The sequence below is a fragment of the Nymphalis io genome, chromosome 26 (assembly GCF_905147045.1).
Source record: "Nymphalis io chromosome 26, ilAglIoxx1.1, whole genome shotgun sequence".
NCBI lineage: Eukaryota > Metazoa > Arthropoda > Insecta > Lepidoptera > Nymphalidae > Nymphalis > Nymphalis io.
In genome coordinates, this window is record NC_065913.1 from 667,875 (window position 1) to 682,153 (window position 14,279).

General features: G+C 32.1%; 1 protein-coding gene across 4 annotated transcripts in view; it reads left to right on the top strand.

The window, feature by feature from the left end:
* The window catches only part of LOC126778426 (hemicentin-1), a 448,643-nt gene that overhangs the window by 30,830 nt on the left and 403,534 nt on the right, over positions 1-14,279 (top strand). For all 4 annotated transcript variants that reach the window (XR_007670140.1, XM_050501936.1, XM_050501937.1 and 1 more), the window contains exon 2: positions 8,676-8,857. Coding sequence is in view for 3 of the 4 variants with exons in the window: in XM_050501936.1 (XP_050357893.1) it covers positions 8,788-8,857 (70 nt within the window). In the remaining variant the exon portion in view is untranslated. The remainder of the gene's footprint in view (positions 1-8,675; positions 8,858-14,279) is intronic.

Here is a 14,279-nt window from a genome sequence, read left to right on the forward strand (position 1 = left end):
GTATCTTCAAAAAACTACTGTCGTTGAAATACTTAACTATTTTAAAACTGCGTCCCCATTTTAAAATGTATACAAAACCTTTGTCGTCGCTTTGTTACGAATCGCACTGACGGCTTTTTGATATTTATAAAAATGAAACATCGTACTAAAAGGCTATATCGAAATGAATTGTTACATGACCAGCTCAGAGAAATTTTCTATTTATCTTAGGTGGATGAAAATATCTATACAAATTGAAATGTTTATCTGTCTATACCTTTAAAACTAAATTAAAGCATGATAATAACATTAAAATGTAACTAAATTACACAATGACATGATTTGTACTTTATTAAAAACTAGCTGGCTTCGCACTGGTAGAATAAAGGTCTACATATATATATCGTAATATAATAATAATAATGTCCCCCAGACAGATTTTGGCCACGGTGGCGAATGTCAAGAGAGATTAGCCAACTGCGCAGCAGATATTACAGTGCCCAAGTGTGTGCGCACAAAGGTGCACTCTCTATAATCTAACTCTCATAATCCGATGGGATGGCAATCCGACAAGACCGGAAAGAGCCTGAACGCTTTACGTCCTTTCCGAGGCACGGAAGTGTACACACTTCCATCTTCCAGACTCCGGGCTGCAACTGAGAATTTTCTGACAGAAATTAGAAACCAATAACTTTTTATTTACCCGACCTGGGAAATGAGCCCACGACCTCTGAGTCTGCGGCCTTACATCAAGCCACCAGACCAACGAAGCAGTCAATATAATACATATAATTCTATTACTGTAAAGTTCCCAGTCGATATGATAAAACAATCATCAATTGTAAACTAAAACCTTCTTCATGAAACAATCCGCCTATTGGTGAAAACCGTATGCAGATCCGGTGGTTTTTGAGTTTATCGCGTTCAGACAGACAGACCGAAGCGGCGGTGCCCCCGTTATTTTTATTATATGTAGTGATTTCAGTCTGAATATTAGATAATAAATAATATAATATAATAATATCGTGGAACATTTTTCACACACGGCCATCTGATCCCAAATTAAGCTTGTACAAAGCTTGTGCTATGGAAACCAGACAACTGATATACTACATATACTATTTTTCTTTTGTAAATACATACTTTTATAGATAATACACCCAGAATCAAGACAAACAGACCGGCTCGTTAAAGTCAGCGTATAATTGATATATATTTTGTTACAATATTATAAGCAATAAGACAATGTTTTTCTTAATATATAACGTTGGCTCCTTAATTAATAAAATAAATAAAATAATGTTCATATGGGATATATAAAAATGTTTATAGACATTTATTCCTCAAAAAGAAAATAGTAAAAAAGCGAAAAGCTTAGAATATTTAAACAAAATATTATGCGGGTAGTTCGTCGTTCTTGGTAGGTATAATATTAATATAAATATAAAAAAGAATGAGGTGTCGTCATGAGTGTAAACAAAATAAAAAAACAATAGCGTTAGTTGGTGTTTACGTAATATGTTTCTAAAATTAAAATTAGGAATTTATAAAATATTGTGACAATTTCGATTTAAATTCCATTGTTACAATTTGTTATAAATCTGCGCATCTTTGAAGGTAATCATTTTTTTATCGTAGTTCGTTCGCGCCTTCGGTAGTAACAACCAACTAGCTCGGAACTTTTCTATAGCTTGTGTATTAATATTGAAATATTATATGTATATATTTTAATACCCATTATTTTAGTGTCTGTATAAATTAGTACGTATTAGATATAGGTATCGAAAAATAAGTTTAATCATTTTGTTTTAGATTATATAAAGTTCTATTTAACACTATATTTGCATATTGACTGACAAAAATCAACCAGTTCGAAAGAAACACCTCAGATCTGAGGAACCGGTGAAAAAACTCGCGAGATCTTACAATATGATAACAGGATTAAGACCCTAATGTAAGTAAAACCTTTGTAAAATAATACTTTAATTTGAAATGGCATTTCATTCCCAAGGTATGCCATTATCTAAAAAGCCGCTGGTTTTGTAATAAAGTTTAATGTAAGTATAAGAATATAATCGCTTCAGCGCTTTACGGACAGTTTACAAAGGGAGTCAATATTAGGATTCGTGGGTTCTGTCGACTCCTCATATTAATACTTTATCTCCTTACCTAAATTGAATGAAACTTTGACCTAATAATTCTGCAAACAATATTACAACCATTATAATTAGCTGGATATGGGTTTATAGATTTAATAATAATAAATTATCGGACGAGAAAATGGGCCACCTGATGTTAAGTGGTCACCAACGCCCATTGTAAGAAATGTTAACCATCGCTTACATCGCCAATGCGCCACCAATCTTGGGAACTATACCGACCACCAGTAAATATAATTAAAACAAATGATAAAAAAATATTAATAACGGCATATGTATACAAGATTATACAATTGATAAAAACGCCCGGAGTTAAGTCGTCATTCATACAGAATATATAATGATAATTATATAAGATTATTATGGCCCGGTGGTTAGAACGCGTGAATCTTAACCGATAATCGTGGATTCAAACCCGGGCAAGCACCACTGAATTTTCATGTGCTTAATTTGTGATTATAATGCTTGACGGTGAATGAAAACATCGTGAAGAAATCTGCATGTGTCGAGTGTAGAATTTATGTCGATTATTTGTACCGATTAATTTATAACACTATCGTATTTATTTAAAATATTATTAAAGTAGGAACACAATCCTAGGAGGTCAATTTAAACTTCTAACTGTCGTATCGCTTTGGAAATTTATAATTATATGTCTGTGTATTATGTGAGGTCTTTAAATTGAAATGATACTATTCCTTTTTAGTTTCTGGAATAAAAGATCGTACTGACATTTGAGCTCTCCCTCGATTCCGAATTGGTTAGTGTAAAATTGAGAGGAGGGAGGAGCCTCTAGGCTAACGGGGTTTCTAGGCCGGTGACTTGAAGGCCTAGGCATAAATCCGGAATGAGTATTATATCACCATTACCAAAGACGAATACGACCACCAATCAGAAAGGGTAGGTAAGTTGGTATCCTTACCTGAAACTAAATTTATACGTACATACAACTTGTTTATAATTTTATTAATATGTCATTTCAATTAATTAATTCACTATCGGCATTTGCTCCATTAAGTTATTCAATCAAATTAATTAAATCAAGGTAATGCAATATTATATTATATTATGTTCTGATTTGACGCTGGAATTCAATGGACGTGATGTGTTCACGTAATAAACACGTTTATAAATAAAATAAATATAATGTTTTGTAGAAGCCGTCTTTGAGTGTATTTTTTACGTTTATATCAAATGTAGATCGCGGATTCGAATCCAGATAAAAACTGAGTAAGTAATTTGGTCTTAAAAATTCAGCTCGGACTTGGAAGAAATGATAGTATGTACTAAAAACAACACGAGTAACTGGAACTTACCTGTTTGAGATTAAATTTAGGCAATTGGGCCATCTGGTGGTAAATGGTAACCACGGTGCGTAGATATTGGCGTTGTAAGAAATAGTAACCAATTACATTGCCAATGCGCCAACAATCTTTGGCACAAAGATGTGCTATGGCCATTCCAAGCATGCATGGAAATCTGTCAGGAGGACATTAACATCATAATATTTAGTTCTAAATGACCTGGAATCGATACCTTTATTTACAAGGTGGGCTATCATTAGCAAATTAATTGATTTCACTGTGATATTTTTATGGAATACTTAATTTAATGTTTATGAAGAGACATTTTTTTAAATACAAAATTAAAATAAAAAGAACAAAATACACATTACAAATTTAAAGCAAAAACACGCCGTCTAAAAGATTGTTCTGTGGCATTGTACCCAAGACGCTGGCACTATTGCCTTTCTGCACCACTAGACTCAGCCTTTAGGCTAAATAAGCGCCAGCTCTTGGATCACCAGAAGTGCGGACCAGTTTCTAAAAAATATCTTTTATGATATTTTTATATAGATGTATTTCTGATTGATAAATTATTATCACTACAGTCAATATTAGTGGATCAATGGTGTCTATATAGTATTTAATGATATAATATTATGTATGTAGGTTTTTAATATGAATAGTGGAATGTCACTCTGTCGATGCCAGTTACCAAACAGATATGCCGAAAAGCAATCATTATTCATATCAGAAATCACAGTCAACTGTCACTATTACCAATAATTCCTACATAACGGGCAATTTGACAAATGTATTCATATAATGTGAACGTTTCAAAGCGTGGCCCGTTTACATTTTATCCATACGATAAAAAATTATCATATAGAAGTGATACTTCTTCATAGAGGATTTTGGGCTTAACGCTTTTAAAGCAAATAGGTTATTTTTTTATAGAATATACACTGCCTTATATAGAGAAGCTATAGAATATAATCTTATTATATGTTAAATGCGCTTCGCATTTCACAAGCTTTAATGTTGACTATTGGCGTACAAAGCGCGTTATGCTCTCATAGTTCAATAAAACGCAAGCTTGTGACGTAATCGTAAACTGTAAACTTCTCAACATTCACTCCGAGCGCGAATATATTAAGGATGTTGTATAGGTCGCGCATTGTATCGCCGGCATTCTATTATTTATCATCTGTGCATGAGCTCACCGTCCGAGAATTGTACATGAATTTTATAATGGAAGTGCAATTCCAACACTAAATAATTATATTTTAAAATAAATTGTAGCATTATTTTTACAAATATATAAGATACTTCTAAAGTTAGTAAAGTAAGTGATAAAGTCTCATAAATGGGCACATCACGTTATCCTAGGATGTTGGAACGACATGGGTATTTTATCCGACATAATGATTTTCATGCAAGATATTTAATTGAATTATAAATAATTAACACACGTTATATAAAATGCAAAAGGAGATTAGCTATTAAGTATATTGTCAGATTCTTCTCTAAATGTACATTCCGAGTCTGCTATAGCCTAACATTTAATTTATCTCGTTAAATGGTAATGTATAGTGTAATTTGTAATTTATAGTCCTTGTATTTTACTTGAATAAAATAGAATTCAGAAAGTAGATTCTTATAGAACCTTTAAAAATCTCTATAGGAACACTTTTTAAGTGATCAAATTACAATGAATTATAACAGTGAACCCAAATTTGGCTTAAGTATATGTGATAAAATAAAATCGAACATTTCGTTATGAATTTCTTTCATATTTATTTAGAAAAAAAATCTGAGGGATAATATTTATTTATTTATTGATATTTTTAGAAAATTGTATTAATTATGAGCAATTATATATTTTGTTTATTTCAACTATGGCAGTCTATCAGTCAGTCATCTCATGTACAATCTATTCAGGCAACAGTATTTTAATAATAATAGTAATAATAATAATACTTTATTGTTATCCAGTACATACATATTGTAAAAAGTAGCCCTGACTCCTGAACTGGTGTTACCCGTGCGTCAGAAGTCAGTTCCTTCCCATTCAATTATTAAAAAGTATTACAAAGGGCCTTATTACTAATTATTGTAAGTTAATCCAAACCGTGTGTGCGTGAGTGTGTAAATGCGTGTGTGTGTGTGTGTGTGTGTGTGTGTGTGTGTGTGTGTGCGTGTGTGTGTGTGTGCTATAATTATTAATTTTAATTATTAATTTATTATAATTATTAAATTTAATTATTAATTTAATTTATGAGGTAGTTTTAATGTATGTATTTTAAGCTATGTACATTCATATTTATAATATATAAAATTGTATTAATTGAATATTTTAATGTACTGCGGTTATTTGAGTATTCACAAACGTTATTAATGACCCATTGAGAGTTTTACGTTGCGGTCGCGGTTTGGAACTGGAAACATATTTTTCAAAATTTGACCCACAATATTGTATGGTAAATGTGTCAAATTTGCCCCACCTTAAAATGGCTACAATTTTTTTTACTATTATTCTTCACCGCTTAACAGGCTAAGGATTATAAATAAGTGGTTATAATAATTCTTTATTGTAACTAAAATCTTCCAAACAGAAGTCAACCGATACAAAACAAAACGTTACAAAAAAATTGCAATTTTTTTTTTATTGAGATGCAGCCTCGAAATAAAGACATACAAGCAATAACGCGATAAAAAGATATAACAAAAGCACTGACAACATGTCCATGGAGACACAACACTATAAGACAACATTATAAACAAAAATAAAAAATAAAAACTATATTTTTTACCTGGTGCAAGCCCGTCTCCGTAGGTATCCTACTAATCACATATTCTGCCGCCAAATAGTAACACTTGGATTAGTGTGTTTTGGTTTGAAGGGTGAGTGAGCCAGTGTAACTAGAGGCACAAATGCTATAACACTTTACAAATGATGACGCAGTGACGGTGTAAAATGCAGTTAGTATTTCAGACAATTCCATTACCTGAATTGATAGACTATGCCTTTTTTTGAAGTCAGGTAATTAATTAAAATGTATCGCTTCTGTATTGAATAAAGATTTGTATATTTTGTCCATTTGTCTATGTGCGCTCCGCTATAAGACTCGCAACACCCATCATCTTTTGTTCACCAAAATAATAACACATAGCTGTATGGAGGGCGAATTCCGCGGTCTACATTCATGCTACACGTTTTAAATGTTGGAATAGTAAACAAATTATATAAGGTCAGTGAGCAGACGCAAACAGAAATTAAGGAATTTTGTAACAAAATTTATGAAAATTGTAAAAGTATTTTAAGTATTAATTATGACAAAAAGTGTAGAAACCAGTGTTCGAAAATTACCTATGTATATATATAACATTAATCTTAAAACTTTGTCCGATGATATTTTTATATTCTTAGGAAATTTTCGTAAGTAAATACATTAATTCAGTGAATCGTTACAATAAGTCGCGTAGGTTCTTATTAAATAACGAATATTTTTTGCTTTTTATCAAACACAAAATATATATATTTTTTGTAAAACAAAAACGGACATGTTTTATACTAATGAATACTGTATTTAAGTTTAGAATTATTTCGATATTTTTAACATTCTCTGCGTTTAAAGAATTCTATTTTAAAATTAATTTCAAAAAGCGGTGATTTAATTTTTTTATTTATGATTATTATTTATAATTTTGAAGCCGATGGCCCAGTGGTAAGAACGCGTGAATCTTAATCGATGATCGTGGGTTCAAATTCGGGCAAGCACCACTGAATTTTCATGTGCTTAATTTGTTATTATAATGCATGACGGTGAAGGAAAACATCGTGAAGAAACCTGCGTGTATCGAATTTCACTGAAATTCTGCCACATGTGTATTCCATCAAGCCGTATTGGAGCAGCGTGGTGGAATAAGCTCCAAACTTTCTCCTCAAAAAGTGAGAGGAGGCCTCAGCCCAGCAGTGGGACATTCACAGGCTGATACTGTATACTATTTTATAATTTACAAACTAATAACTTATAATCTAAGAAGAATAATAAATACATTAATTTACCTACCTAATTTGTTATTTAAATTCTAGTAACTTAATATTCTTATACATACAAAACAATACAAAGTATTCTAAATTTAAATTCCATTTATAAATAATAAAATCTAAAAATGAAGACTTAAAATGTATAAAATATTTTATTAATATTTGAGTTAATTAGTAATATATTACATACGTTTGAATTTAGAATAAAGTCGTTAGTTTCGTTCAAAAACGTTATTAAATTTAAATAAATATAGCTCTAGTTCGTTCTAAGAACGATATTTCCCTCATATTCGTAGTTTTCAAAGCGCTTCAAAGAAATTTACTAACAATATCCGGAGGAAGAAACATTTTTTCCCGGCTAATTGTCGAATGACGTCTTTTAACGGTGCTCGTTATTTGTTTGACGAATCTTTACCATTATTCAAAAGGAATATATTTATTTCAAGAATATTTTCTCATACACCAAGAATTTGTATAAATAAGGGGAACATATACAATTATTAATTGTATTATAAATATTGACATGTGCTATATTCGAGTCAGTTAGTACTTTAACTTGTAAACACCATTTTTACCGGAAAGAGGCGATTAAAGTAATTATTCTTTTGCATCAAATTAATATAATCGTATCATAAAATATTTACTCCACGCATTTACAATGTTCTATTCGGTAATACACACATAATTCACATCCGTAACCGTAACAGCCTGTGAATGTCCCACTGCTGGGCTAAAGGCCTCCTCTCCTCTTTTTGAGGAGAAGCTTTGGAGCTTATTAGGTGGTTAGTTAGTGACCACTAATACAAATATGATATATATATTAAAAAATATATTACTTTTTTATGTGGAAGGTGGACGGGCAAATGAACCCCTTACTTATCAGTAAGTGGTTAACACTTCTAAGCATTGCTGTTTCGCAGTCGAATATCTGACAAGTGGGTGGTATCTACCCAGACGGGGTTGACTATACTTACCTAGTAAAAGATTTTAGTACTTTTAAGACGTCAAGAAATAACATAGGATGAAAAATATCATTTATCTCATCAATTGCTTTTCATATTTTAACTATTCCGTGAATAATATAAAGAACCACTTTTGCATGTTTATCTTATCTAGATTAACGCAAGAACTTTAAATAAATTTAATAAAGTAGATAGTTTTTGATAAACGAATAGTTCTTTGACAATGTTTTTTCTATTTCAGATCCCGCGGTTTGAATGACGAAATGAAATAAAATCCAAGCTCTGAGTGAAAACCATTGTGTGTCAGTGTAGTAGTGCATTTTTGTAATGGTGTGAGTGAGTGTCACATACACATGATGGCGATGAAAATTTTGCTAGTTTTGCTGACGGTCCTCGCCTGTCACTTCGCGGCTGCTGAAAGAGGTACGATTTTATTTGTTATATTATTTATAAGAAAATGGTTATATTTAGTTCTAACTGGTATGAAAGTCAGTTTTCGCTGGTTATTACCGGATTTAGATTATACGTTCCAGTATCGATATTTTTTTAGTTTATTCTTGAACTTCTATACGTATTTATTTATAATCCAAGGACCTTCTTTGTTATTCAACTGGCTATGTGTTATTAAATAAATAATATAGTAAAATCTACGTAAAAATATACAATTTAAATAAAAAACCGCCGTGGGCGTACACGCCTTCGTAACATAACTGTTGTAATTACTATAAAATATTTCATATTTTTAAAATAACAAAATGAAATAAATTTAAAATTCGAAATATTTTAATGAATTCGCAACACAATTGGATAAAAAAACATAGCGGTATAATTTTGCAAAAATAAGTTTTTGATTAATTTTTAGCCAGAAATAATATTTTTTAAGTACTTATATTTGTTTCAATAATACTAGGCCCGATTTTTCGGCATTTTATTCATATTTTTCCTCCAGAATAATTAATAATAGTCGCAGTGATATTTAATTTGTGATAGGGCTTTGAACAAGCTCGCCTAGGTAGGCGTAGACTGGCTCACGGTTAAAACCGGGACACAACAATACTAAGTACTGTTTTTTTGCGGTAGAATATCTGATGACTGGGTGGTACCTACCCAGAGTTTGCACAAAGCCTTACCATGAAGTAAATCAGCATTAAAATACGAAAATATATATTAAGTAGTTAGATGTTCTCCTATGAGAATGACAGCTATGAAAAAAACCCGTTATATACACATGTGACTAAATTTAATCGTATGTATTGCCTTTGCCCAGCAGAGGGCTACTTACAGACTGCTACAGGAATGCTACGTATATGTACGTTGACGGGCCCGTTGGCGTGGTTGGTAGATACTTGTCTTTCACGCCGAAGGTTGTGGGTTCGATTCCCACCCAGGACAGACATTTGTGTGCATGAACATGTCTGTTTGTCCTGAGTCTGGTTGTAATTATCTATATAAGTATGTATTTACGAAGTAAAAGTAGTATATCAGTTGTCTGCTTTTCATAGTACAAGCTCTGTTTAGTTTCTGATCAGATGGCCGTGTGTGAATAAAGTCCCGGAATATTAAAAAATATTAAAATTAAAAAATATATCATATACAGACACTTTCATAGACCTATAAAAGCATACATATTAACAAATCAAATCGAATAATTTTTTCAATTAGACTTGTAAGAGCACTTTTGAATCATCACGTTCTATTGAAATCAATGTAAAACTACCGTAGGTTTGGAATGTAGGTTTTACCGGAAAAAACCAGCAAGAAATTCAATAGTAACCCTTTTTCATCCTTTTAGTTAAAGAGTTAATCAAATACAATTAAATGTATGCAATATATCTCTATATATTTGATATATGAACAGTCAATAAAGATTCCATAAACGCGATATAGATGACGGATTTTTTTATTACAGTTTTCTGAACGTAACAAAAAGATAAAAGAACGAAATCAAAACGTATCCGTTGGATAGATAGACGGAGCAATCAATCAAGCGCCGAAAACGTTCATTGTGAACGTTGCGAACGGTATAATAGATAATGTTAAAAGTTATAGATGTCATTAATCATTTTGTTTGTTGTAATATCGCCATCTTTATATATTTTTTATTTACTTTGAAAATTACGGTAACTTATTCGAAGTCCGAGTAAATAATGATTGTGGAACTTGACTAAGAAAGTATATATGTATGCATCAGCCAGTTTTTACGAACTGTTTTTTTTAAGTTGGTTTCGTTGAAAGATTTTGAAGCTTATTTTCTATACTACTTGGAGCAGTGGGCTGGTAGATACATGAAACAGAAAATCATTCGAAACACGTTGGTTTCCGTACAATGTTTCCTTTTACGCTGATCATAGACTTGTGATTTAGCTTATTCATACCAAATACATTGGTAAAATAAAATGCGTCATTTTGATTTCAATTTGAGATTCCATTGTGAGTATGTTTGCTTGTTACGGCGTTGAGATTAGACGAACATGTATGCCTTCTCTTATAAATACAATTTTTTTAAACGAACATTTGGGAGTATCCCAAATAAATATTGTGATCGAAACAACATAAACTTTGCAATAAGTTTTAAGATCGTTTATTGTTTAGCGGCATTTAATTAAACACCGATTTCTCTCTTTCTGTCGTCATTAATTTAGCATTTTATACAAGAAGACAACAACTTTACATTACATTGCTTAACTGATGATCCTAAAGCCGTGAATATTCATTTATATAACAACTAATTTAATATTTGGTTAAACAAAAATAAAACAATAAAATACAAATATTATTAATAAATATATCTTTATATATTATCTAAGGTAATAAAACATAAACAATATACATTAAAATGTTTTGAATTGAATAATGGTTATATAGCATCGCTTTTGTTTGTTCTAGAATTATTATAAAGTAAGTGATAGTCGGTAACGATCATTTTTTTAAGCCATCACAATGTGAGCTTAAAAGCTTTCAGGAGTTTTAGTGTGTCCAACTCACTGACGTCAAACTAAATAAATGGATAAGCCGTGGGCTTATTTACTTGTATTTTTGATTTTTTTATAGTCAAATGAGTTGAATCAGAAATGTAACCATCGGTGGTCACCACCCACAGTCACACATCTAAACTTTAAAACTGAGTATTGCTTTAAAAAAAAAAAGGTTAAGGCCTAATCTCCTTTTGAGGAAGAGTTTTTAAGCTCACATTACTACGTTGCTCCAATACAGATTCTTAACCGGCACAGTCATCCAGGAATCATTACGACGTTCACCACCTACCTTCACCACCGAGCACTAGATGAATTATTAGCGTAATCTCACTACTTCTTTTGACTCTTAAAATAAATCTTCCGTATAGATACAACGATTCGCTCTGCGTTTGTCAGTGTAAGGAATAGTTGCTGGGCGCACTTCCGAAAATATATTCCATCAATCTATTGCAACGCAGCTTATACTTAGCTAATAGACCTCTTCACCAAAACAGAAGCATTCCCGACTAGATACGTTTGGAATAAGAAATTTTAGTTCAAGATAGAAAATATACTAAAAACAATCAATGTGACAATTAAATTAATTTAATTCCAGAAATTTCTATAGAAGTGCACAAGTAAAACCGAAGACATAAACCGGCAATATCGCAATTATAAGTGACTAAGCCTTCAAAACTTTCCCTAATCCTTCTAATACAATATTATGCTTCAAAGTTAGAAACTTTGTGACCTCGAGAATGAAGTTGTTAGAAACTAAGCTCTATGGTCATTGGAATAGGGAATATCTTCCTAAAACAGTCCATTATATTTGAAATAATTGTCAGTTTGGTATCACGTTGACTAATGCTGTAATTACTGTTTTGAATTATAATGTATATGATTAGCAGTTCTCTCGACAATTTTCTTCTGAGTGTAATCACAGATAGTTACTAAATCGGAGAAATGAGTATGTCGATAATAATGTAATAGAATTTAAGGATATTTAATAATTTATGTTTTTTTTTTTTTATAAAATAGGAAGGCGGACGAGCATATGGGCCACCTGATGGTAAGTGGTCACCAACGCCCTTAGACATTGGCATTGTAAGAAATGTCAACCATCGCTTACATATCCAATGCGCCACCAACCTTGGGAACTAAGATTTTATGTCCCTTGTGCCTGTAATTACACTGGCTCACTCACCCTTCAAACCGGAACACAACAATACCAAGTACTGCTGTTTTGCGGTAGAATATCTGATAAGTGGGTGGTACCTACCCAGACGAGCTTGCACAAAACCCTACCACCAGTAAAACTAAAGTTTATCGATTTTTTGCAAAGCTAAAGTTTATCGAGATAGGATGTTGGGGGAGTTGTATGAGTAGATACATATTAAGATAACCGACGATCGCAACTTCAAATCTGAATCAATACCACTAAGTTTTAAGGTTTTATTAGACTCATTTGTGTATGTATCACTTATATACAAGTTATTTATTTTAATGTTAAGTTTGAATTGTGAGTAAGTCTGTATAATCACATGCACAAGGGACTTAAGTTCGTGGATTGAATTTCGTCCCATAAATAGCTTAAGAAGCGGTATATATTTCCAACATTTCAAGAGTCTATGGGCGAAAGTGATATTAAGGAACATATTTGCTGGTCTCGTTCCTAAAATAATTTTTAAAAAAACCTGTACACTATTAATCTACTCTATGGTGAGTGAGTGGTGAATTTAGTCCTGAATATGAGTTATAAGTTCTTTTATCGGAACTGTTATCAATATTTCAAACGAATATGACAATGAATAAATCGAGATAGAATATATGATACTGGTGATAGAGCTTTTGTAGGTACCACCCATTCATCAGATATTCTACCGCAAAATAGCAGTACTTGGTATTGTTATGTTCCGGTTTAAAGGGTGAGCGAGCCAGTGTATTTACAGGCACAAGGGACATAACATCTTAGTTCCCAAGGTTGGTGGTGCATTGGTTATGCAAGCGATGGTTAACATTTCTTCCAATGACTATGGGCGTTGGTGACAACTTAACATCAGGTGGCCCAATGCTCGTCCGCCTTCCTATTCTATATGTATATCAGCTTCTTACATTTAGACAGAGACAGAACTATTAAGATTATACTGATTAATTATTGTAAAAAATAATAACATTTAGAGTTTATAATATGTAAATAAAACTATATTTTGTGAAGAATATCAGATTTAAGCACAATATAATTTATATGAGAACTTAATTATAGCCGTTTGAGATCAAATAGAAGCGTCGCATCAAGGTTACGTCATTACAAGAACAGTCTGCGGCCAAGCTGAGAGCGGGTGTTACAGGACATTCGGTGTACAGGACACATGTTGGAGACAATACGGAGTCGTAAGATAGACGCATTGGAACAGTTTAATAGAGGGAAGATACGAAGCAAATGATAAAGTGCGGCAAGCAGGCGGTGGTTCAATTTACATGCTTATTATTTGAGGTTCGTAAATTGATGTGACTGTTTGAACACAGCGCCATCTTGTGAGTTATGTTGTTATTAAACAATCAACTATATATATGAAATAACAACTGAGTGACGGATGGACATATCAATGCACAGCCAGAATAATTAGGACTAGCACCATGTTATATACGGGGTCCTTTTCACAGTACGCTAGCAATAAGGAAGGATTTTTGTATTTGTTTTAAAGTTTATATGAAAATCCATCAGACTATGGAGCTATGGAAATTGATCTATCAAACAATAATTTACAAACGCATGTTATAGATACCTGCATTAAACTATTGCCTGTTTTTATTATTGCTTCTAATCGCCGCGCCGTAGCCCGCTCTCAGCTGGGCCACAACCTTATAGCTAAATTAATAGAGAACCAATA